The 21,953-nt window shown below is 49.3% G+C and overlaps 1 protein-coding gene across 4 annotated transcripts in view; it reads left to right on the forward strand.

The window, feature by feature from the left end:
* Window positions 1–21,953, forward strand: part of CEP104 (centrosomal protein 104) — a 55,197-nt gene that overhangs the window by 5,770 nt on the left and 27,474 nt on the right. For all 4 annotated transcript variants that reach the window (XM_063145081.1, XM_063145083.1, XM_063145082.1 and 1 more), the window contains exons 3-14: window positions 145–318; window positions 2,461–2,599; window positions 5,016–5,078; window positions 6,069–6,145; window positions 6,260–6,428; window positions 9,752–9,910; window positions 12,198–12,434; window positions 13,624–13,827; window positions 14,747–14,914; window positions 17,310–17,483; window positions 20,172–20,348; window positions 20,960–21,166. In XM_063145081.1, coding sequence (XP_063001151.1) covers window positions 145–318; window positions 2,461–2,599; window positions 5,016–5,078; window positions 6,069–6,145; window positions 6,260–6,428; window positions 9,752–9,910; window positions 12,198–12,434; window positions 13,624–13,827; window positions 14,747–14,914; window positions 17,310–17,483; window positions 20,172–20,348; window positions 20,960–21,166 — 1,948 coding nt within the window. The remainder of the gene's footprint in view (window positions 1–144; window positions 319–2,460; window positions 2,600–5,015; window positions 5,079–6,068; window positions 6,146–6,259; window positions 6,429–9,751; window positions 9,911–12,197; window positions 12,435–13,623; window positions 13,828–14,746; window positions 14,915–17,309; window positions 17,484–20,171; window positions 20,349–20,959; window positions 21,167–21,953) is intronic.

Raw genomic sequence — 21,953 nt, forward strand, 5'->3', positions numbered from 1 at the left:
TAAAAAATGTAATGTGTTGATATTAAAAATGAAGCCTCTCTCTCCACACGCCACTGCTAATTTGTGATAGCGGGTAGCGTACGGCTTCAGGCAGCAAACCCTGGTTTGGGAAGTTGAAGCACCTGGATGTTTCTTTCATTCCAGGCTCTGCCAGTATCCCCAAGAAATCGTCCTTCAGATGGTGGAGCGATGTAGAATTCGAAAACTGCAATTGCTAGCTCACCAGTACATGATCTCCAGCAAAATTGAATTCTATATCAGCGAGAGCCTGCCTGAGTATTTTGCCCCGTACAAGTCGGAGAGGTTCCGAAGGCTGGGGTGAGTATTTGGACGTTAGCGATGACCCAGTTGTGGTGGGCTACTTTTGTGGGTGTTCATTCCAGGCAACGATTGCAGGGAGAGATTTTTTGTATTTGTGGATGAACACTTTTCACGGTGTCTTGTTTTTAGATTGTGTTTCTATGGGGGGGGTATTATTATTATTATTATTATTATTATTATTATTATTATATTTATTTGTATCCCACCTTTTGCCCAATACTGGGCCTCAAGGCGGCCTTACAAAATTTAAAATGTATACATTTTAAAACCTAGGAAAAGAAATGTACAAAAATTAAAATACAATACAATATTTAAAACATTAAAGGTTTAAAATACACGACAATTTTACAAGCATTTGGACGTTAGCTATGTCCAAAGATGGAGGACCAGATTATTCTCCAAAGGCCTGCTGGAACAAAGAAGTTTTTGCCTGCTTCCAAAAGCATTATAGTGCTGGTTGTGGTTTATATTGGTCTTGGAGTGGATTTTTTGCTGTTATATTAAGCACGGATTTTTGTTCTATATGTGTAAGTCACTTAGAGATTGCTGTTTGTGATGAGAAGCAATGCATAATAATAATAATAATAATAATAATAATAATAGCCTCCCCTTCCACGTTTATCTGAGGCAGGTAAGCTGTTTTTGATGGGGCTTTTAGGCGGAGGATTTTGCAGGTGTCCTCAATGCTGTATCGGCATGCGTCAGCAGCAAGGACATCATGCTGATTTTCCCAGGTTCGCTAGTAGTCTGAATGCATTAGCCGGAGCAGTGTTTGGGCACAGTCCAAATAACCAACAATGGTGCCAAAGCACACAAACCCAGGCTAAGTGATACGTTTTCCTCCACTCTTGTTTTATCATTCTCATCACAACGAGGCGACACTATCTAGGATATAAGATGCCATTCTAGAAAGTCACTTAGTAAAAGGAAGTGTTGTGTGGACGGGAGCATGCCTGAGTTAAGGGGTTTTTCCCCCCTTTACTTCAAGCAGGCGTAACAATTTATTTATTCTTATGTTTACTCTTTTTTTTATGTAGCACGTAATGAGCCTGGTCAGACAACATGCTAAGCCACAGTTAGGCCACTAACCCTTTTGCAGCAAATGGTTAGTGAGCATGGTTAAACCATGGTTATGTAGCCACCATGGTTAGGAATGGTACACATGACACACTAAGCCATGGTTCACACGACACGTTTGGCTCAAAATGCTGAACCACTGTGGCTTAGCGTGTTGTCTGAACAGTCTGCTCTGTCCGAGAAGCTCCGTGAAGGTGACCGGAGTGTAAAAGGTTATCTACACAGTCCCGTCTGTATATGTGGCACTTTACAAAGTAACATAAGCCAAGGGGACAGGTCCCTGCCCCATGCGGCTTACAACCTAAATTTCAGCAGCATGGAAAAACCTAACTTTATTTATGCTGTTTTTATCACTCAGCCAAAAAAAGAAAAGAAAACCGCCCAGAGCAGCTTACAAGCAATCAGTAAAACAAGACAGTCTCTGCCCACAGGCTTACAATTTTAAAAAGACATGACACACAAGGGAAAAGGGAGGGGGAGGGAAGAGGAAAAAATGAAGTACGTGGAAAAGTAGCTTAGATGAATGAAGGCAAGGCAGCACTTCTTGATAGGATAACTTTGTGCTGAAATCTCTTTTTCAAATGGCAGTATATTTAAATATACAGAACTCTCTCCCTGACACACTCCTGCTGGCAACCTGAACAGCTTTTCCCACTTGATTTTCCAGTATGTTTAAACTGGCCCTGTGATATGAGAGTCTGAAATACCAGGTTAGGACTTAGTGCCAATAAAGCCACTGAAATATTTTGGTGTGTTGGTGTGTCGCACGCAGGAAAAGCATAATCAGCGAAATGGGTGACAACCCCATCTGTTCGCTTCCATTTGCATGCTGCTGTTTAATTTCAGGTGCACTTTTTTTCCCCAGAGGATAAAATTTGGGGCTCAGTGTGTTTTTGCTTTGGGGCGCATACTTTGAAATATGAACGCAATTTTGGGTATTCCTTTGCAAACTGCTTTGGGACTTGTTCAGTAAGAAGCTGTATATATAACTATTACTACTCATCATCAACACTACATTGTAATGTCAGGGTCTGTTTACATATAACATTTTCCTTCCCCCAGTTATGTGTCTCTCTCAGATAACGAGAAGACCGGCTACAAAGCTCGCGAACTGAAATCGGTCTACGTGGATGCCGTTGGCCAGTACCTGAAGTTGACATTCCACAAAAACTATGTCAATAGGTACAACTTGTACAGTCAGGTAAATCAGCTTAAAACGTTGAGGGTGCTGCCTCTTGTTTTGCTCATCCATCCAAAGAATGGCTTTGCATGTAGGCAGGGTGGATTTGATTTAAATCACGATTTAAATCACTACTCAGAAAGCCTCGATTTAATCATGTGACTCCCCACCCCCCAAAAGTGCACTCTATTCATTGATTGTTTTTAAACTTAGCACTTAAGAGGTAAGGGGTTCGTTTATTTATTTATTTATTTAAGCATTTTTATGCCGCCATTCAGCCAAAAACGGCTCTCACGGCGGCTTACAAAAGTATTTCTTGACAGTCCCTGCCCACAGGCTTACAATCTAAAAGACATGACACAAAAGGAAAGGGGATTGGGAGGGAGGAGGAGGGGGGAACGGAAAGCAAATTCAGGCACTACAATCTTAGTTGCAAAGTTCAGCAGTGACAGTTGGCAGCAGGAGGGAGGGGGGCTCTCAGCTGGAGCTGGACCCAGGCACGATGGAGAGGTGCCTGGCGGCTGCTTCCTCCCTCACTGGTGGTCTCTGCAGACAGTTGGTAGCAGGAGGAAGGGGGGCTCTCAGCTGGAGCTGGACCCAGGCACGATGGAGAGGTGCCTGGCGGCTGCTTCCTCCCTCACTGGCGGCCTCTGCAGTGACAGTTGGTAGCAGGAGGGAGGGGGGCTCTCAGCTGGAGCTGGACCCAGGCAAGATGGAGAGGTGCCTGGCTGCTGCTTTCTCCCTCACTGGCGGCCTCTGCAGTGACAGTTGGTAGCAGGAGGGAGGGGGGCTCTCAGCTGGAGCTGGACCCAGGCAAGATGGAGAGGTGCCTGGCGGCTGCTTCCTCCCTCACTGGCGGCCTCTGCAGTGACAGTTGGTAGCAGGAGGGAGGGGGGCTCTCAGCTGGAGCTGGACCCAGGCAAGATGGAGAGGTGCCTGGCTGCTGCTTCCTCCCTCACTGGAGGCCTCTGCAGTGGCAGTTGATAGCAGGAGGGAGGGGGGCTCTCAGCTGGAGCTGGACCCAGGCACGATGGAGAGGTGCCTGGCTGCTGCTTCCTCCCTCACTGGTGGCCTCTGCAGTGACAGTTGGTAGCAGGAGGGAGGGGGGCTCTCAGCTGGAGAGGGACCCAGGCATGATGGAGAGGTGCCTGGCTGCTGCTTCCTCCCTCACTTGATTCTGTGTACATAGATTTGCAAAGGCGCAATGGGATTGTGATCTCTGCAGACACAAATTCACAGTTTTGAGAACTGTAAAACCAAGCAGCTGTGATAAAACATTCTAGACAGAAAAATTGCCCAACAATCTTACAGAAACCTCTGGAAGAGCATGACATTGTGAATGGATGAATGGAATTCATTTACCATAAAATTTAAACATTGCATGACCTCATGCTACATAATTAAAAACTAATCCTTATTTCATGATGGATAACCTTTGGCCTATAGTGTATCTTAAATAGAAAACTATCTTTAGATAGATTTTTCCTCAAAAAGCATTTTATTTAAAAAATCCGATTTAAATAACAAAAAATCATTGATTATTATCCACCCTGCATGTAGGGAAGACGTAGCATTGGAAGTGGTCACGAGCTTTTCCCGGCCAGCCTTTGGCTCAGGTTAAGACAACACGTTAATCAGCGCAGTATGAAAACTCCACTCAACGGTGGCGTTTTTAGGAGGTGTTCCCCACACAGTATCTTCTAACTCCACCCTTGTGTGACTGCGTGCTACCGTGGAGTTGAGTAAAAGGCAACGCAACATTTGATTGACAGTTCCTCTGCCCTCTCTCCACCCCCGGTCCTCCCGATGGTATCCCATCAGCCATTGCTGCAAAAAAACAGTCTCCTAGAGTGGCACTCCCTCATTTTGCCACTCTTGCCAGGGAACTCTGTAGCCAGTGGGAAAAATCCACCCAGCGCAACGGAGAACCCCACGGAGCCCACCACACAACACGCAGCAAAACAGTTGTGCAGGAACTCTCCTCTGCACAGCGTGGATATTCCGCGTGGAGGGTTTTCCCCAAAAAACTCCCAACGTTGCGTGGAGTTTTCCCACCAGACAACACATTTCTCAACAGTGGTGGAGTCCTAAAACTGTGGAGTTCTAAAACCACTGTTGAGAAACGTGTTGTCTGAACTGAGCCTCTGTCTCGTACACATGTTCAAGCTTTCCTGCACACATTCCATCGTGCTGTTCTCTACTTGCGCACTTAAATATTGTTTTATATCTTGAATGGTTTTTGTGGTTTTAGTTTTTGTAGACCGCCCAGCTATTGGGCGGTATAAAAATGCAATAGATAAATAAGACCTTTGTTTCCAGACCCCTGATCATCTTCGTTGCCCTCCTCTGAACACACTCCAGAGGATTTGATTTTTTATTATTATTTTTAAACTCTCTCTCTCTCTCTCTCTCTCTCTCTCTCTCTCTCTTTTTTTAGGTTGCCCTCGTAGCAATAAATATCATCGGAGAACCTGCAGACCTCAGCAATGACACCAGCCATGTAAGTGGGCGAAATAATGGGATGGAGAAAAATCGGAAAAGCCTCTCTCCGTCTTGTCTTCTTTTAGACAATAGTCAACAGTGGGTTAATAGTCAACTCATAGTTGGCTATTTTGAGGGTTCTCCTCACACAATTAGAGAAATAATCCACTGTGTGTGGATTATTAATCCTCGGTGCGTTATTAATCCATACTTGTCCCCCTCCCTCCCTCCCTCCCCCTCTCAGTCCTCCCGCTTTTATCCCATCATCCCTTGCTGACAAAAGTAGAGTTCTGCCAGCTTGATTAGAATGGCAGGCGCCACTTTGACCGCTCTTGCCTAGCAACTCTGTAGCCAGCAAAAATAACCAACGGTGCCCTCCACACGACACGATAACCAGCGGTGGTTTAAATAACCCTCTCTGAACATCGTTGGTTATTTGCTTGGGTTATTTTGGCAAAATAACCCACCGAGGGTTAAAAAAAACCCATCCCTCCACACAATAACCCACGGTGGGTTAAATAACCCACCGTGGGTTATTGTGTTGTCCGAACCCAGTCAGAAGCAAACTTGGCGTGGACAAAGATCAAAACTGTGACGTACCTTAACTCGGGACAGGAGACTGGAAGCCTCCTCGTGGCGGGTGGGGAGATGAAAGTGTATAGTGTATATCTCCGCCTTCCCCAACCTGGCGCCCTCCTGATGTTTGGGGCCTGCAACTCCCATAATCCCTAGCCAAGCAGTGTTCTGTCGAATATTGGGGTTCCTCAACGAGAAGCTCCATCTTACAGACCTGCTCCCTTGAAAGACAGCCGGCCCGACCAGTACCAAGCCAGCGTTCTGAGTGTGCTTAGCCAAACATGCCCTGCAATCCTCTGCAACGTGCAGGGCTTCTGTGAGAGACAGGTCAGCGTAGAAAGCATTCTGTGAAGACAGGAAGCCTGCAAGCAGCTGACATTCTGAGCGAGCATGGTGCAAAAGGTTGTGTACTGTTTTCTCAATCTTTTGAAAGTCTTCCAGGGAGAAGCTGATTGACCACTACCTTGGGAACAATCCAGAGGACTCAGCCCTAGATGGAACATACAGTGGGTAAGCATGTCCCCCTCACCCTTGGAGCCACAGTTTCATCCCCCCCCCCCCAAAAAAAGAGTGTGCATTTGCCGGGGACACGCTGTGTGTTAAAACAGCTCCTCTCTTCCCCAGGAAGCCAGATGCAATTTCACCGCTGGACGACCTGGCTTTCGACATGTACCAGGATCCGGAGGTGGCCCAGATAATCCGTAAGCTGGATGAGAAGAAATACGAAGCGGTGCGCCAGGAACACTATGATCACGCCAAGAAACTCAAGCAAGCCATTGCGGACCTGCAGAAGGTAGTGCATCAAAGGAACTTATCAATAAAACCTTCTCAAACTGGGGAGAGGCAACGAGTGGGGTACCGCAGGGCTCAGTCCTTGGCCCAGTGCTCTTCAACATTTTTATTAATGATTTGCACGAGGAGGTGCAGGGAACGCTGATCAAATTTGCAGATGACACAAAATTGGGTGGGATAGCTAATACCCTGGAAGACAGAAACAAACTTCAAAGTGATCTTGATAGGCTGGAGTGCTGGGCTGAAAACAACAGGAGGAAATTTAATAGGGATAAATGCCAAGTTCTACATTTAGGAAATAGAAACCAAATGCACAGTTACAAGATGAGGGATACTTGGCTCAGCAATACTACAAACGAGAAGGATCTTGGAATTGTTGTAGATCACAAGCTGAATATGAGCCAACAGTGCGATATGGCTGCAAGAAAGGCAAATGCTATTTTGGGCTGCATTAATAGAAGTATAGCTTCCAAATCACGTGAGGTCCTGGTTCCTCTCTGTTCGGCCCTGGTTAGGCCTCATCTAGAATATTGCGTCCAGTTCTGGGCTCCACAATTCAAGAAGGATGCAGACAAGCTGGAGCGTGTTCAGAGGAGGGCAACCAGGACGATCAGGGGTCTGGAAACAAAGCCCTATGAAGAGAGACTGAAAGAACTGGGCGTGTTTAGCCTGGAGAAGAGAAGATTGAAGGGAAACATGATAGCACTCTTCAAATACGTAAAAGGTTGTCACACAGAGGAGGGCCAGGATCTCTTCTCGATCCTCCCAGAGTGCAGGACACGGAATAACGGGCTCAAGTTAAAGGAAGCCAGATTCCAGCTGGACATCAGGAAAAACTTCCTGACAGTTAGAGCAGTACAACAATGGAATCAGTTACCTAGGGAGGTTGTGGGCTCTCCCACACTAGAGGCCTTCAAGAGGCAGCTGGACAAGCATCTGTCAGGGATGCTTTAGGGTGGATTCCTGCATTGAGCAGGGGGTTGGACTCGATGGCCTTGTAGGCCCCTTCCAACTCTGCTATTCTATGATTCTATGATTCTATCCATCCATTTTTTTAAAGCCGTAATGTTATTCTTTCTCTCCCCAATAGTAGGATTCAATTTATCTTGCCTTTTATCCAAAACCATATTAAAATCTCCAGCTATTACTAAATGTCCTCTGTGGATATCCTTCATCTCTCTAAACACTTCTTTATAGAACTCCATTTGCTTCTCATTTGGGGCGTAGATATTGACCGGTGTGTAATACTCCCCCTCCATTGAGAAGGGCTGGTCCCTGGGACAGAGCAACAAGCAACCACAATCTCTCTGGCCATTTGTTTTTGGGGACCCAGCGAGAATCTTAGAAGGGGGCTTACCTAACTGAAGGAAAAGTGAGTTGATGCTGTTGTGGGAGAAGCTTACCTGAAAGCATCCTTGTGCTCTATGCTGCTCTGGTTCTGTTGCTGGGCAAAGCAGGATTTCCCAGAGTTCAGATACCTGAGGCGGAATGAAATTCAGTACAGAAAATACTTGGCAGCAACAGTCACGTTATAAACGGTGAGCGTTGGCAGTGCAGTTGTTGCTGATAACTCAAACTTCACAACACACTGCGTAAGTCAACAAACCGGTGTAGTGCAAAAAAGCGCCTTTTATCCTGATTCAAGCCTCTAGCGATAGAACTTCATCAGCAGGTTTAATTCTATCGCCAGAGGCTTGAATCAGGATGAAGGCTTTTTCTGGATTTAATTTTATTCGGGTTTCACTGTTTACAATTCTTTCTCCGACATGCGGACAGTAGATAAAACCTGCAACTCCCCATAAATGAAACTCTCCACGCATCTGGTGGTGGGCTGCAGTCTACAGAAACTTGTGCCAAAATAGTCTTTAAGGTGCCACAAGGCTCTTTGTTGTCTTGTTTATAACAACTTGCAAGCGATTAGCCATGTTTCTCGGTTGCAAATGGAGTCCACACCTTGAAGAGCCTAGCAGAGGAAGGTTCTGGGACTCTCATGTTTCTTCACCATTTCTGTTTCCATGAAAGCTTCTGCCATAATAAATCTATTAGCCTTAAAGGAGACCACACGACCCTGGACTGCATGCCTAGCATTTTGTAAGCACAAAAGCCCTGTTATGGAACAGCGGGAGGAGTGGGTGGCCTCAGGAATCATGCAAGTACTAATCTCAGCCCCCTAAATTTGCTTTGTGCCCATTCAGAAGACACCTTAAACCATGGCTTTAACCACGGTGAATAAGGCCTTTTTGCTTTATTCACTGTGGTTAAAACCATGGTTTAAGGTGCTTCTGAATGGGGCCTGGCTTTCTGCCTTAACCTCTGTGGTTAAAGCCATGGTTTAAGGTATCTTCTGAATGGGGCCTGGCTTTCTGCCTTAACCTCTGTGGTTAAAGCCATGGTTTAAGGTGTCTTCTGAACGGGGCCTGGCTTTCTGCCTTAACTTCTATGGTTAAAGCCATGGTTTAAGGTGTTTTCAGAACACGGCCTGGCTTTCTGCCTTAACCTCCGTGGTTAAAGCCATGGTTTAAGGTGTCTTCTGAACGGGGCCTGGCTTTCTGCCTTAACCTCTGTGGTTAAAGCCATGGTTTAAGGTATCTTCTGAATGGGGCCTGGCTTTCTGCCTTAACCTCTGTGGTTAAAGCCATGGTTTAAGGTGTCTTCTGAACGGGGCCTGGCTTTCTGCCTTAACTTCTATGGTTAAAGCCATGGTTTAAGGTGTTTTCAGAACACGGCCTGGCTTTCTGCCTTAACCTCCGTGGTTAAAGCCATGGTTTAAGGTGTCTTCTGAACGGGGCCTGGCTTTCTGCCTTAACCTCTGCGGTTAAAGCCATGGTTTAAGGTGTCTTCTGAATGGGGCCTTCCTCTTGTTTAGAAAAGAAGTTTGTGGATCATATCCAGGAGTGGCGAAGAGACCATGTGACTCCGCAGCCTCCCTGGCCAGGCAGTTTCAGACCGTTGAGAAACAGGAATGGGTGGAGAAAGGCGGGGCTTCCAGAACCTTCTTCTACCATTAAGACGAGGCCTTTTCTCCTCTCCTCTCTGGAGTTAGAATATTAGCTGGGCGAAGAGGAGGTTGTTCCCGCTCACGGAGTTGACTCTCACGAGAGGCCAAGGAGATTATCGGAGGGGAACGGCAGCAGTGCCCCTCGGCTCTCTCCTCACAACTCGCCCCCTTCTCTCTCAGAGGGGAGGGAACTCTTTGACAGCGGAAGAAGGCTCCGGAACGTCCTTGTCTCTTCGCCGCTCCTGGAGGGGCGCCATCCACTGCAGAGTAGGGACATTTGAGGAAAGCTGGTGTCTCCTGCTGACCTCTAAGCTCCCGTGTTTCAGGTGGGCGAGCGGCTGGGCCGCTACGAGGTGGAGAAGCGCTGCGCCGTGGAGCGGGAGGACTACGACCTCGCCAAGCAGAAGAAGCAGCAGATGGAGGAGTACCGCCTGAAGGTGTACCAGCAGCTGGAACTGCACAACCTCCTCGACCCAGATCTGATGGTGGGTAGCGCCTGCGGCCGCACGAGTCGTAAATGGGCCTGGATGTTGACATCAACATCATCATGGCTTTATTTTACTTATTTTTATTTATTTATTATTATTTATTTATTGCATTTCTATACCGCCCAATAGCCGAAGCTCTCTGGGCGGTTTACAAATTTAAGACAATTCAAAACAAAACAATAGTATAAAATCATAATATAAAATGCAATATAAAAGCACAGCCAAGATAAAAACAGCAGCAGTGCAAAAATACAAATTTAAAATACACATTTAAAACAGCAAAGTTAGCATTAATTTATAGACTGTTAAAATGCTGGGAGAATAAAAAGGTCTTCACCTGGAATCTAAAAGAATATAATGTAGGTGCCAGGCGAACCTCCTTAGGGAGCTCATTCCACAGCCGAGGTGCCACAGCAGAAAAGGTCCTCCTGGTAGCCACCTGCCTCACTTTCTTTGGCAGGGGCTTGCAGAGAAGGACCCCTGAAGGTGATCTTAGCAGGTACATATGGGAGGAGGCATTCCTTCAGATAGCCTGGCCCCAAGCCGTTTAGGGCTTTAAATGTTAATACCAGCACTTTGAATCGGGCCCGGACCTGGACTGGCAGCCAACGAAGTTGTAGAAGGACTGGCGTGATGTGGTCTCATCGGCCAGTCCATGTTTTTACCTCTCCCTCAGGATCTAGGCAGGGATCAACATTAAATACAAAAATTCTATGAAATGCATAAAGCTGATTAAAAGAACATATGGAGCTGATACAATATTAACAGCCAGACATCTTAAAATTCATCTGCGTAGGCCTGCCGGAAGAAGCTAGTCTTTATAGCCGACTTAAACTCGGGGAGAAAGAGTTAAGTTGACAAATCTCCTCCGGCAGGCCGTTCCACAGTCTGGGGGCAGCAGAAGAGAAGGTCCTCTGGGTTACAGTTGTCAGCCTAGTTGTGGCTGAGTAGAGTAAATTCTTCCCAGAGGACCTGAGTGTGCGGAGAGGCCCTTCTCCCGGTCCTGTCACCCTGGCCTCGTGGCTTCAAATCCTACCTTGCTGGAAAAACCAAGGAACCGTCCAGCAGGCCAGAAATCAAAGTGGGCGCGCTGTCCCCGAAGAGGCACAGCAGGGAGAACGGTTACTTCATCCCTGGCTATTATTAATTGCATGTTTATACGGCCTCATAGCCAAAGCTCTCTGGGCAATTCACAAAGTTAACGCCTCAAAAGTAATATGTAGAATTTAAAAACGCAAACATTCGACAACATACATCTAAAAACAAATCTGGGATCAATTAAAACTCATCACATGCTGCCCAATGCCTGGGAAAAGAGAGAGGTCTTGACCTGGTACCCAAAAGATAGCAATGTTAATTGGGGTGGGGGGCACCACAGAGAAGGCCCTCTTCCGAACAAATTCAGCCTCTATTTCCCTGTCGAACCCTCTGCATTTCATGACTTTGGAGGAGGGAAATCCACCTCACCACAGCCAGCCAAGCTGTGCGATAAAATCTAGAGATGTTGAAGGCGCAGAAAAAATATTTTTCCAAGACAAAAAGAGCCCCTTGGGGGCAAAAAACCAAACAAAACTCACCTCACGTATTTCCAAGCCTTCACACCTGTATTTCAATCTCAGCATTTTTTATTATTATTTTTTTATTTAATTAATTAATTGTGTTTCTATACTGCCCAATAGCTGAAGCTCTCTGGGCAGTTCACAAAAATTGAAACCATAAAGAATAAAAACGTAAACCACAATAGAAAACCGCAAAAGAAAAGTGCAACCTGAATAAAACCGAGCAGCGATACAGAGATTTTAAATACAGATTTAAAACAGCAAAGTTATAAGACTAAAATAGTAGACTGTTAAAATACTGGGACAATAAAAAGGTCTTCACCTAGCATCTAAAAGAGTATAGTGTAGGTGGCCAGGTGAACCTCTCGAGGGAGCTCATTACACAGCCGGGGTGCCACAGCAGAGAAGGCCCTGCTCCTGGTAGCCACCTGCCTCACTTCCTTTGGCAGGGGTTCACGGAGAAAGACCCCTGAAGGTGATCTTAGGGTCCAGGCAGTTACGTATGGGAGGAGGCGTTTAGGACTTTGAATGTTCATGCCAGCGCTTTGAATCGGGCCCAGACATGACTGGCAACCAGTGAAGCTGGAATTTAATAAGCAACTCAAATCATGATTGGAATTACTAAGGGGAAAAGGCCAATTGAAATGGCCCGATTTCAATCGTAATTTCCCACCTGTTATTTAGATACTTCGTACATGCCTTGACGCTGTTTCCCTCCCTCCCAGATCCGGCGGCCTCCCGATTTGCCCCTCGAGCCGCTGGCCTATCCTGCCACCTCTCCTCTGCAAAAGAAGCCCCTGCTTTCACCCCTGCGGGACAAAACCGAAGCGGAAACCTTGGAGCCGTCGCCTCCCGAAAAGCCGCCCGAAGCCACTTCTCCTGAGCTCGTCGCTTCCCAGCCCTCCTCTCCCCCCGCCGCCCAAGGGCCCCCCGTCTCGGCCGAGGCTTTTCCAAAGATCAATGTAAGTTTTGTTTGCCCTCTCTTTATTTTTGCCCCGTTCTTCAGCCAAAACAAAGCCTCCCGGAGTGGCTTATAACGAGGAATTCTTTGCCTTTCGGTTTATCACCTAAAAGACATGACGCAAAGGGGGAAAGGGATTTAGAGGAGTAGAGGGAGCAGAACGGAGATTCTCCGTTTCAGAGTTCATAGGTGTTTTCTTTCTGGCTGGGGAGGGCGAAAGACAGCTCCCTGCTGTTCCTCCCCTACTGCCGGCCCTGTGGTCCCATCCGTTGGGTAGTTCAGGCATCCCGAGCGCCCTTCTGGGGACAAGCTGTCGCCGGCGGGTTCTGCCTAGGAAAACGGATCTGAGACCGGATGCTTTGAGGTGGCCGAGGCTCAGGAGGACTCCGTGGTCCCTCTAGCTGATCAGGAAGAAGCCCGTCCCGTCTCCACCCTCCTGCTGCTAGTGAATCTTCCACCTGTCCTGATATTTACTAAGACTGTGTAAGTCAATTCGGCCCCTGAGAAAAATGAGCAACTGTAGCAAGCCCCCCAACGACATCCTGACGGTCTAAATGTCTGGCATAAGGTCCTGCCTGGGTGAGTGCTGGCATTCTGCAGAATGTGGGGGGTCAGGTGCTGAATTCAGCTTCCCGGGAATCCCAGCTTTCATTTGAATAAGGAAAGAATGAGTTTCTCATCCTTATGGTTGCCGCCAGCTCTTCCAGGAGCAGACATGCCAAAGGGGTCCTCTCCGGTCTCCTTCAGAGAATCCTAGAATAGTAGAGTTGGAAGGGGCCTGTAAGGCCATCCAGTCCAACCCCGTGCTCAATGCAGGAATCCACCTTAAAGCATCCCTGACAGGTGGTTCTCCAGCTGCCTCTTGAAGGCCTCTAGTGTGGGAGAGCCCACCACCTCCCCAGGTCACTGGTTCCATTGTCGTACTGCTCTTGGCCTTCTCTTGGTCTCCCACCTAGGGATGCACCTGATGTTTGGGGCTGCTGTGTTTGGGGGTGGAAGGGCATGAAGTCCCGCTAAACCGAGGATCCGTACCTCAGTTCCTCCTCTTCGCACATCAGAGAAGGTTGCAGTTCCATGGCAGGGCGCCTCTTCTCCGCTCTTGCGGCCGCTGACGCCCTCTCGTACCTCTGCGGGCGGTTCGAGGCGATCAGCGCCGTGTTCCTTTCGGCAGCCTCTCGTTCCTCCGCCAGGTCGAGTTCCTGCCCTACGACGAGAGGCCTCTCCCGACTACCCGCAAGCAGCAGGAGGAAGGCTCGGCCTACCTGGATCCCGAGATGAACGAGGAGGAGCCCGGCGACACGCCGAGAAGCGGCATCGTCGGGGAGCCGGAGCCGCTGACGGAGAAAGCGCTGAGGGAGGCCAGCGCTGCCATCGACGTGTTTGGGGAAGGCCTGGTAAAGCCCTGAGATACCTGGCTTAGTGGCACCTGGGGCATGCTGGGATTGAGACACACACACACGCACGCACACACACACACACACACACACACACACCATTTATTCACAGGAAGGATCTCTGGCTGGAGGCTGGGTGAGAAGCACCTGCCGGAGGGTCCCTTCCTTTCACCCCCCCAAAAGAACTCCTACACAGCAGGGGTGTGGAACGTCAGGCCCAGGGTCCCGATCCGGCCGAGCCCCTTTCCCCGTGACACCCAAGTGGTTCCCGTTTCCCCTCCCACCCTTCAATGGCCAGATGGTTTCCCACCTTTTCTGCCGTCTTCTCCGCCCCCCAGCCCATCCTGAAAAGGCCGAAATGCCCCTTCGAAGGCTCAGCTGGGCAGAAAGAGTTTGGAGCTAAACTAGGCGGCCGTTTCGGCCCCGCCACATTTTCCCTTTGGCTCCACCCCCTCGCGATATTTATTTAAGCAGTTTTATCCCGCTCTTCAGCCAAAAAAGGCTCTCACGGCGGCTTACAAAAGTATTTCTTAAGACAGTCCCTGCCCACAGGCGTACAATCTAAAAGACATGACACAAAAGGAAAGGGGATTGGGAGGGAGGAGGAATATAAGTGCAGAGAGATGGGGAAAGAGAAAGGCCAGGGAGGGTTTGGAAGGCAAAAGGGTGGAAAGACTGTGTGCAGGGTCCGGGTGCAGAGGTTTAAGCAGGGGCCTCACCTGGCCAGAGTGACAAGAGGGCTTTAGGGGTGCACGTCAAGGGTGCCCGCTCTGCCTGGCGGCTGAACCCATTCGCTGCCGCCGCTGTGTCTCCGGGGCGCCCTTGGCTGCTGAGCCTGCTCCGTCCCACGTCCCCTCGCCCTGCGTTTTGCCTCCTGGTCGCACTCCAGCTCCTTAACTTTTTTCTGTTTTGTGGTCAGGTCGCCGGAGCCTATTCCAAAACGTGGTCCTACCGCGAAGACTCGTTGCTCGCGATCTATAAGAAGATGATGGAGATTTCCGCGAATACGCCGAAGGAGGACCTGAAGAACCTGCTCCGGGGTGCCATCTTTCTTGTCATCAGAGCCATAAAAGACATTGTCTCCTCAGTGAGTAATATTGGGGGGGGGGGAGAGGAAACGACCCTAAATTCTTGTCCTTGTTCTTTTCTTTTCTTTTTGCAACTCCCATGAATGCAAACCCTCCCTTTTATAATCCCATATTTGAAATTGAGAATCAGCAGGTATTTAATCAGTGGCAGCCAGAAGCCCTCAATTTTAGTGGCCTGTAAAGGCATTTCACGCACACACACACATACACACCCCTTTCCTCCTCCAACGGCCACCACGTCCTGCTTTTAACCAGTCGCGCTTAGCGTGGTGTCCGCAAAGTACAAACTCTCTGTGGTGAGTGTAAACCTGCCATCCTCAACCTGGCGCTTTCCAGGGCTGTTGGACGGCAACTCCCAGCACACCCCAACCAGCGTGCTGGCTGGGGCTGATAGGAGTTGTAGTCCCGACACCCCCAGATGGAAACAGGCGGGGAAGGGCTGTTCAGCAACACCCCAGGCACGTCTTATTTATTTATTTATTTATTACATTTCTATACCGCCCAATAGCTGAAGCTCTCTGGGCGGTTCACAAAAATTAAAACCATAATAAAACAACCAACATGTTAAAAGCACAGTTACAAAATACAGTATAAAAAGCACAACCAGGATAAAAACCACGCAGCAAAATTAATATAAGATTAAAATACAGAGTTAGAACAGTAAAATTTAAATTTAAGTTAAAATTAAGTGTTAAAATACTGAGGGAATAAAAAGGTTTTCAGCTGGCGACGAAAGCAGTACAGTGTAGGCGCCAGGCAGACCTCTCTGGGGAGCTCATTCCACAGCCGGGGTGCCACAGTGGAGAAAGCCCTCCTCCTAGTAGCCACTTGCCTCACTTCCTTTGGCAGGGGCTCATGGAGAAAGGCCCCTGTAGATGATCTTAAGGTCTGTGCAGATACCTATGGGAGGAGGGGAAGGGGTGAGTTTTATGCCAGGGAGCGGCCACCTCTGTGGTGCCAATCCCTGGCCGGTGGCTGGACATAGGCCTCTGCAGCCCACAACGGTGAGAGGAGCCCAGTCACAGCAGCCAGTGGCACCCCTGCCCCATCCCAGCTGAAAGTGACCTTTACACAGCAGGAAAGGGGAAATACGACCGACAGGGTGAGTTTCTTTTCCGGTGCCGTGCTTGCCAGGAAGACGTTGCATCAGAGCAGGCTGTTTTAAACCCTGGTTTCTTGAAACAAGCCAGCAGCTGAGCAGGGCTGGGGCCTCCTCTGCCTGCGAGTGAGCAGAGAAGGGCTTGTCCCAGCAGGGAGAAAGCATCTGGGGAGGGACCCCAGCTTGGGCACTGCCAGGAAGAGCGAGACCTAAGGCTCCCTCCTCCACCCTCGGACTCAAAAGATGCCAACTCTCGCGGAGTTTGCGGGTTGCCTGTGTGATCCCCCACATCAAACTGCACCCCTGCATGTATCGAGCCCAGATGGCAGCTGAACAGAGAGGAATCGGGGAGGGTCCTTGTCTCTTGATTAATTTACGTCTGGTGGATTATTCAGCGTAGCACGGCCTAACAGTCAAACCAAAAGGTGCCATTGTGAATACTCTGATGGTGCTTGACCTGGCTGTGGGTGGAGACACTTCAGGATTGGGCCATGTTTCCTGCCAGGGTTTTTGATTGGCCAATTCAAAGGTACCTTCGTGGATTAGTCAAGGCAGGCCGGCATGTTCATGTTCCTGCTGTCACAGGAAACAACCTTCTTAATCTACCCAAGAAGGAAAAGCAATAAGCCTGTGTGCACCAGTTGCTGGGGAACATGGGTCGGAGGGTGCTGTTGCACCGTGTCCTGCTTGTTCATCCCTGGCCGATGGCTGGTTGGCCCCTGTGTGAACAGAGTGCTGGACGAGATGGACCCTTGGTCTGATCCAGCATCAGGGCTCTTCTTATGTTCTTAACCGTCTTCTACAGCTCTTCTGCCTCTGGCAGTTCAGGACCGTTTTCCCGACAGCTCTTCAGGTTGTACCTTCTGAACGTGAACCGATTTACGGGAATCCAAACGTCGCTGCCTTTTCATTCCCTGCCTCGGGCAAAATCTCCCCGTGAAGTTATGATGCCATGAAAGAGGCAGGCGATGAATACACCGATGCAAAGGGAGGCCCTTGCTGCTATCGGATTTAAGGACACAATCCTGTGCATATTTAGAGAGGGGAAAAGCCTACAACTCCCAGCACTGTAGGCCTTTTTCCTGCCTAAACACGCATAGGATTGCGCCTTAAAAGATTTCCCCTGCAACCTTCTGCATGCCACACATGTGCTGTACCATAAGCTCTGGTCCTTCCCTTGGCTTCTTGGCAATCCTGATTTCTTTCTGTTGATTCCAGAAAGCAAACCGGTTAGGTTGGGATCCTGGCAAATTTATTTAACACATCCTGTTCTCTGCGTGTGTGTTTTCTGGTAGGTTTTCCAAGCTTCCTTAAAGCTCCTGAAAATGATCGTCACGCAGTACATCCCCAAGCATAAGCTTGGGAAGCAGGAGACGGCGCACTGCGTGGAAAGGACCCTCCCCAACCTGCTCTCCAGGACGGGAGATTCCTCCGCCCGCCTTCGTGTTGCAGCCGCCAACTTCATCCAGGTAAGAAGGCCGTGTGCAAGAACCCTTTGCGGGATTCGGACTGGCAGCCCGCGCTGAGAGGCCCACAGCCCCGAAGGAGAGAATGGCTCTAGTGTGCCTCAAGAAATCCATTAAGTCAAATCTCCGAGGAGCTCAAAGTACTTGGGGACCTGATAGAGGTGAGCAAAATCATGCATGGTGTAGAGAAAGTTGAGAGGGAGGCATTTTTCTCCCTCTCCCAAAATACTAGAAACCAACGGGGTCACCCCATGAAGCGGATTGGTGGGAGATTCAGGACAGATCAAAGGAAGGGCTTCTTCACACAGAGCAGAGTTAAAAACTACGGACTTTGCTACCACAAGATGTAGCGATGGGCTCCCATTTGGATGGCTTTAAAAGGGGGTTGGATGAATTCCTGGAGGAGAAGGCTATCCATGGCTGCTAGTCCTGATGGCTATGGGCTACCTCCAGTATTAGAGGCAGTAAGCCTATGTGCCCCAGTTGCTGGGGAACATGGGTAGGAGGGTGCTGCTGCACCATGTCCTGCTTTCTGGTTTCCTGGTGAACAGAGTGCTGGATTAGATGAACCTTTGGTCTGATCCAGCAGAGCTCTTAGAATCATAGAATAGTAGAGTTGGAAGGGGCCTACAAGGCCATGGAGTCCAACCCCCTGCTCAATGCAGGAATCCACCCGAAAGCATCCCTGACAGATGCTTGACCAGCTGCCTCTTGAAGGCCTCTAGTGAGGGAGAGGCCACAACCTCCCTAGGTAACTGATTCCATTGTTGTACTGCTCTAACAGTCAGGAAGTTTTTCCTGATGTCCAGCTGGAATCTGGCTTCCTTTAACTTGAGCCCGTTATTCCGTGTCCTGCACTCTGGGAGGATCGAGAAGAGATCCTGGCCCTCCTCTGTGTGACAACCTTTCAAGTATTTGAAGAGTGCTCTCATGTCTCCCCTCAATCTTCAAGTCCCACGACCAACAGCCACCGTGGCCACTGAGCATGAAAGATGAGAGTTGTAGTAGTCATAGAATCATAGAATAGCAGAGTTGGAAGGGGCCTACAAGGCCATCGAGTCCAACCACCTGTCCTGATATTTACAGTGGGGTCCTCTCCTGTCTCCTTCAGAGAATCCTAGAATAGTAGAGCTGGAAGGGGCCTGTAAGGCCATCGAGTCCAACCCCCTGCTCAATGCAGGAATCCACCCCAAAGCATCCCTGAAAGGTAGCTGTCCAGCTGCCTCTTGAAGGCCTCTAGTGTGGGAGAGCCCACAATCTCCCTACGTCATGGGTTTCATTGTTCTTATCTTATGTTCTTATCTTCTTATGCTTATAGACGAGATCGGGGAGGTCATGTGGGGATGAAAGCCATGGGTTCCCTCAAAGATCTGTTTAGAACTTGAGTAAAGCCATGGCTGGATCAGACCAAGGTCCATGTAGACCAGCCTTGACCAACCTGGGGCCCTCAAAGAAGTGTTGGACTGCAGTTACCACAATCCTCAGCCAGCATGGCTTTTGCTGGCTAGGGATTATTATTATTATTATTGTTATTATTTATGTATTTATTTATATAGCACCATCAATGTACATTGTGCTGTACAGAGTGAAACAGTAAATAGCAAGACCCTGCCGCATAGGCTTACATTCTAATAAAATCATAGTAAAGCAATAAGGAGGGGAAGAGAATGCAAACAGGCACTGGGTAGGGTAAACAGGCACAGGGTAGGGTAAAACTAACAGTATAGAGTCCAAACGACATCAGGTTTTAAAAGCTTTAGGAAAAAGAAAAGTTTTTAGCTGAGCTTTAAAAGCTGCGATTGAACTTGTGGATCTCAGATGTTCTGGAAGAGCGTTCCAGGCGTAAGGGGCAGCAGAAGACAATGGACGAAGCCGAGCAAGGGAAGTAGAGACCCTTGGGCAGGTGAGATTGTGGGAGTTGTAGTGCAACCAGGTTGGGGAAGCCTGGACTACTCCAGCCGTCTTTCCACGCGGTGGCCCAACATCTGCCTTTGGGGAACCCACAAGGAGGACATGAGTGCAGCCACTGGCGGACATAGGCCTACGGTCTCCGATACTGGAGGTAGCACATAGCCATCAGGGCTAGTGGGCTTTTCCTCCTCCAGAGAGATATTGTGGGACAGTTGATTCAGGAAAAGAAAACAGAAACGGCCCTTCCATTGGCCATGAGCCTGAATATTGAGGGTGAACACTTTGTGACTGGTGTGTACAAGTCTCGTGGGTGTGAACGAGTATGACTTGCGATGAATATGAACGGGAGATACAAGGGAGCATGTTCCTAGGCGAGAAGATGTCTCGTCATCTTTTTTTATCCCTGCTCTTCCCTCCTCTCTGGGCTCCAAGGATTCCATACAGGGATTGTGCCATAAGTATAGCTGAGGCCGCTGCCACCACCATGCAGGCCGAGGGGAATGGCCCCAGGGTGCGACAGGCGGCTTCCCCCTATGTAGAGAGGTTGGTGAACGTGGTGGTAGCAAAGCCGGAGGCTGGGGTGGGTGCCGTCTCCCCTTTAGAAGACCTCAGCTGTGGAGCGTCAATTTCCACATGGCTGCAAAGTGCTCCTCTTTAGGACGCCCGTCCAAAAGGAAAGCTTTTAACGGGTGCTGAATCTGGGAGGGTGTTTCTTGGCCGTGCCTTTGCCAGCCGCACACTGTGAACCCCGAACCTGCGTGCGTCTCTGTCTCCCTCCAGGAAATGGCCCTCTGTAACGAAGTGAAGCCCCTCCAGATTATACCCGCTCACCTGGTGCAGCCCCTCAAGCCAAACGCGCCCACGCACCTCGCGATGAGCCAGGTGGAGCTGGTGGAGCGCTTGCTGAAAGACCTCGGAACGGACGGTACCGGCTTCACGGTCGACAACATCATGCGGGTAAAGGAGCGGAGTTGCTGCCGTGTCTTTGTTTGTGGCGATCTTTTGTCCGAAGTTGTCCGCCAGGCGGCAGGACGTCTCCCCCGAAAGGTGCAAAATGACTCCTGCCCTTCACGTTGGCCTGATGCAAAGGTTCTTCGGCCGCTTCCGAGGAGTGTTCTGCCTCTGGCTATTGTCTAGGGCAGGGGCGGGCGAAAGGCAGCTCTCCAGACGTTTGGGACCCAAGAGAACTCCACCATGCGTGGAGGTCAAAAGCCTGCTGAGAAAGAACGGCCGTCGAAACAGGCCCAGACCTTCAGCGAGCCTTCTCCAACCGCGTGCCTTCCAGATGTCCTGGACCACAACTCTCACAACTCTGTGAGCTGGGGATTATGGGAGTTGTAGTCCAACACATCTGGAGGGCGCCAGGTTGGATACGTCTGCCTTAAGCAGTGATAGGGAACCACTGTCTTGCCACGTTGGACTTTGACCACTGAGACCGGAGTTCAGTTACAAAGCTTATCCGTTGAACCCGGGCCAGCCGTTTTCTCTCAGCCTAAATCTACAGGACAGTGAATGCACTCCCAGGCTACACTTAAAAAAAAAAAAATTGCATCTTTTTCCCTCCTTAGTTTGCAACAGGAGCTCTGGAGCACAGAGTCTACGAGGTCCGGGAAACGGCCCTCCGGATCATCTTGGACATGTACCGGCAGCACCGAGCCGTCATCTTGGATTACCTTCCGCCGGACGACGCCAACACACGCAAGAACGTGCTGTACAAGACGCTCTTTGACGGGTTCGCTAAAATCGACGGCAGACTCACCGAGGCGGAAACCAGGGTCAGTACGGAGCGTCCCGGCAATGGTGTCCTGTGGGTTCTATCAGGGCCCACGTTGAACACGGCAGGGAAGCCCTTAAAAAAGCTCATTCGATCAGCTTGGGAGCAGAGAAAATATAAGCTTTGTGCAGATGTTGGAGGCTGTGCATGGGCAGCTCTTTGGAATCACGTCGTCTCCCATGTGCCGGACCACCTGTGCAGTGAGGGTCCTGCGTGTATGCAGCCCGATGCGTGTCGAACTTCAAAAGAGTTTAGCTGAATAACATCAAACTTCTATCTAGTCTAGCATGCTGTTTCCCGTAATATTTATTTATTTAAAGGGTGGTGATTTTTTAACCTTGCTTTTCTCCAAGCGGCTTACGGAGGTCAGTAGTAAGACGGTCCCCGCCGTCAGACCCACATGAGATGACAGACAAGGAAAAGAAGAGAGGGAGGGAGGAGAAAAGTACGTCCAGGCACTAGTTCTTAGAGTTACCGTTCTTGTAACAACCAGCGGGGATGGGAACAGTTTGGGTTGCCTGGTGGAATGGCGTCTGCTAGTGGGGAGAGCCAAAGGCAGCTGGTGTCTCAGCAGAGGCGACGGAATCGCCTTGCACTCTTTGCTGCCTCTGCTCTGACAGCCGACCAGATGCCTCCAGGAAACTCACAAGCGAAGCATGAAGGCAGCAGGTCTTCTCCTGCTGTTTGTCCCTAACACCAGGAAGTAAGAGGTATGCCGCCTCTGTTCATGGATGTTCTGTCATGGCTGAACAGACTCTGACCCGCCATGAATTAGCCAGAACCCCTAA

The sequence above is a fragment of the Elgaria multicarinata genome, chromosome 20, assembly GCF_023053635.1.
Source record: "Elgaria multicarinata webbii isolate HBS135686 ecotype San Diego chromosome 20, rElgMul1.1.pri, whole genome shotgun sequence".
In the NCBI taxonomy this organism is placed as follows: Eukaryota; Metazoa; Chordata; class Lepidosauria; order Squamata; family Anguidae; genus Elgaria; species Elgaria multicarinata.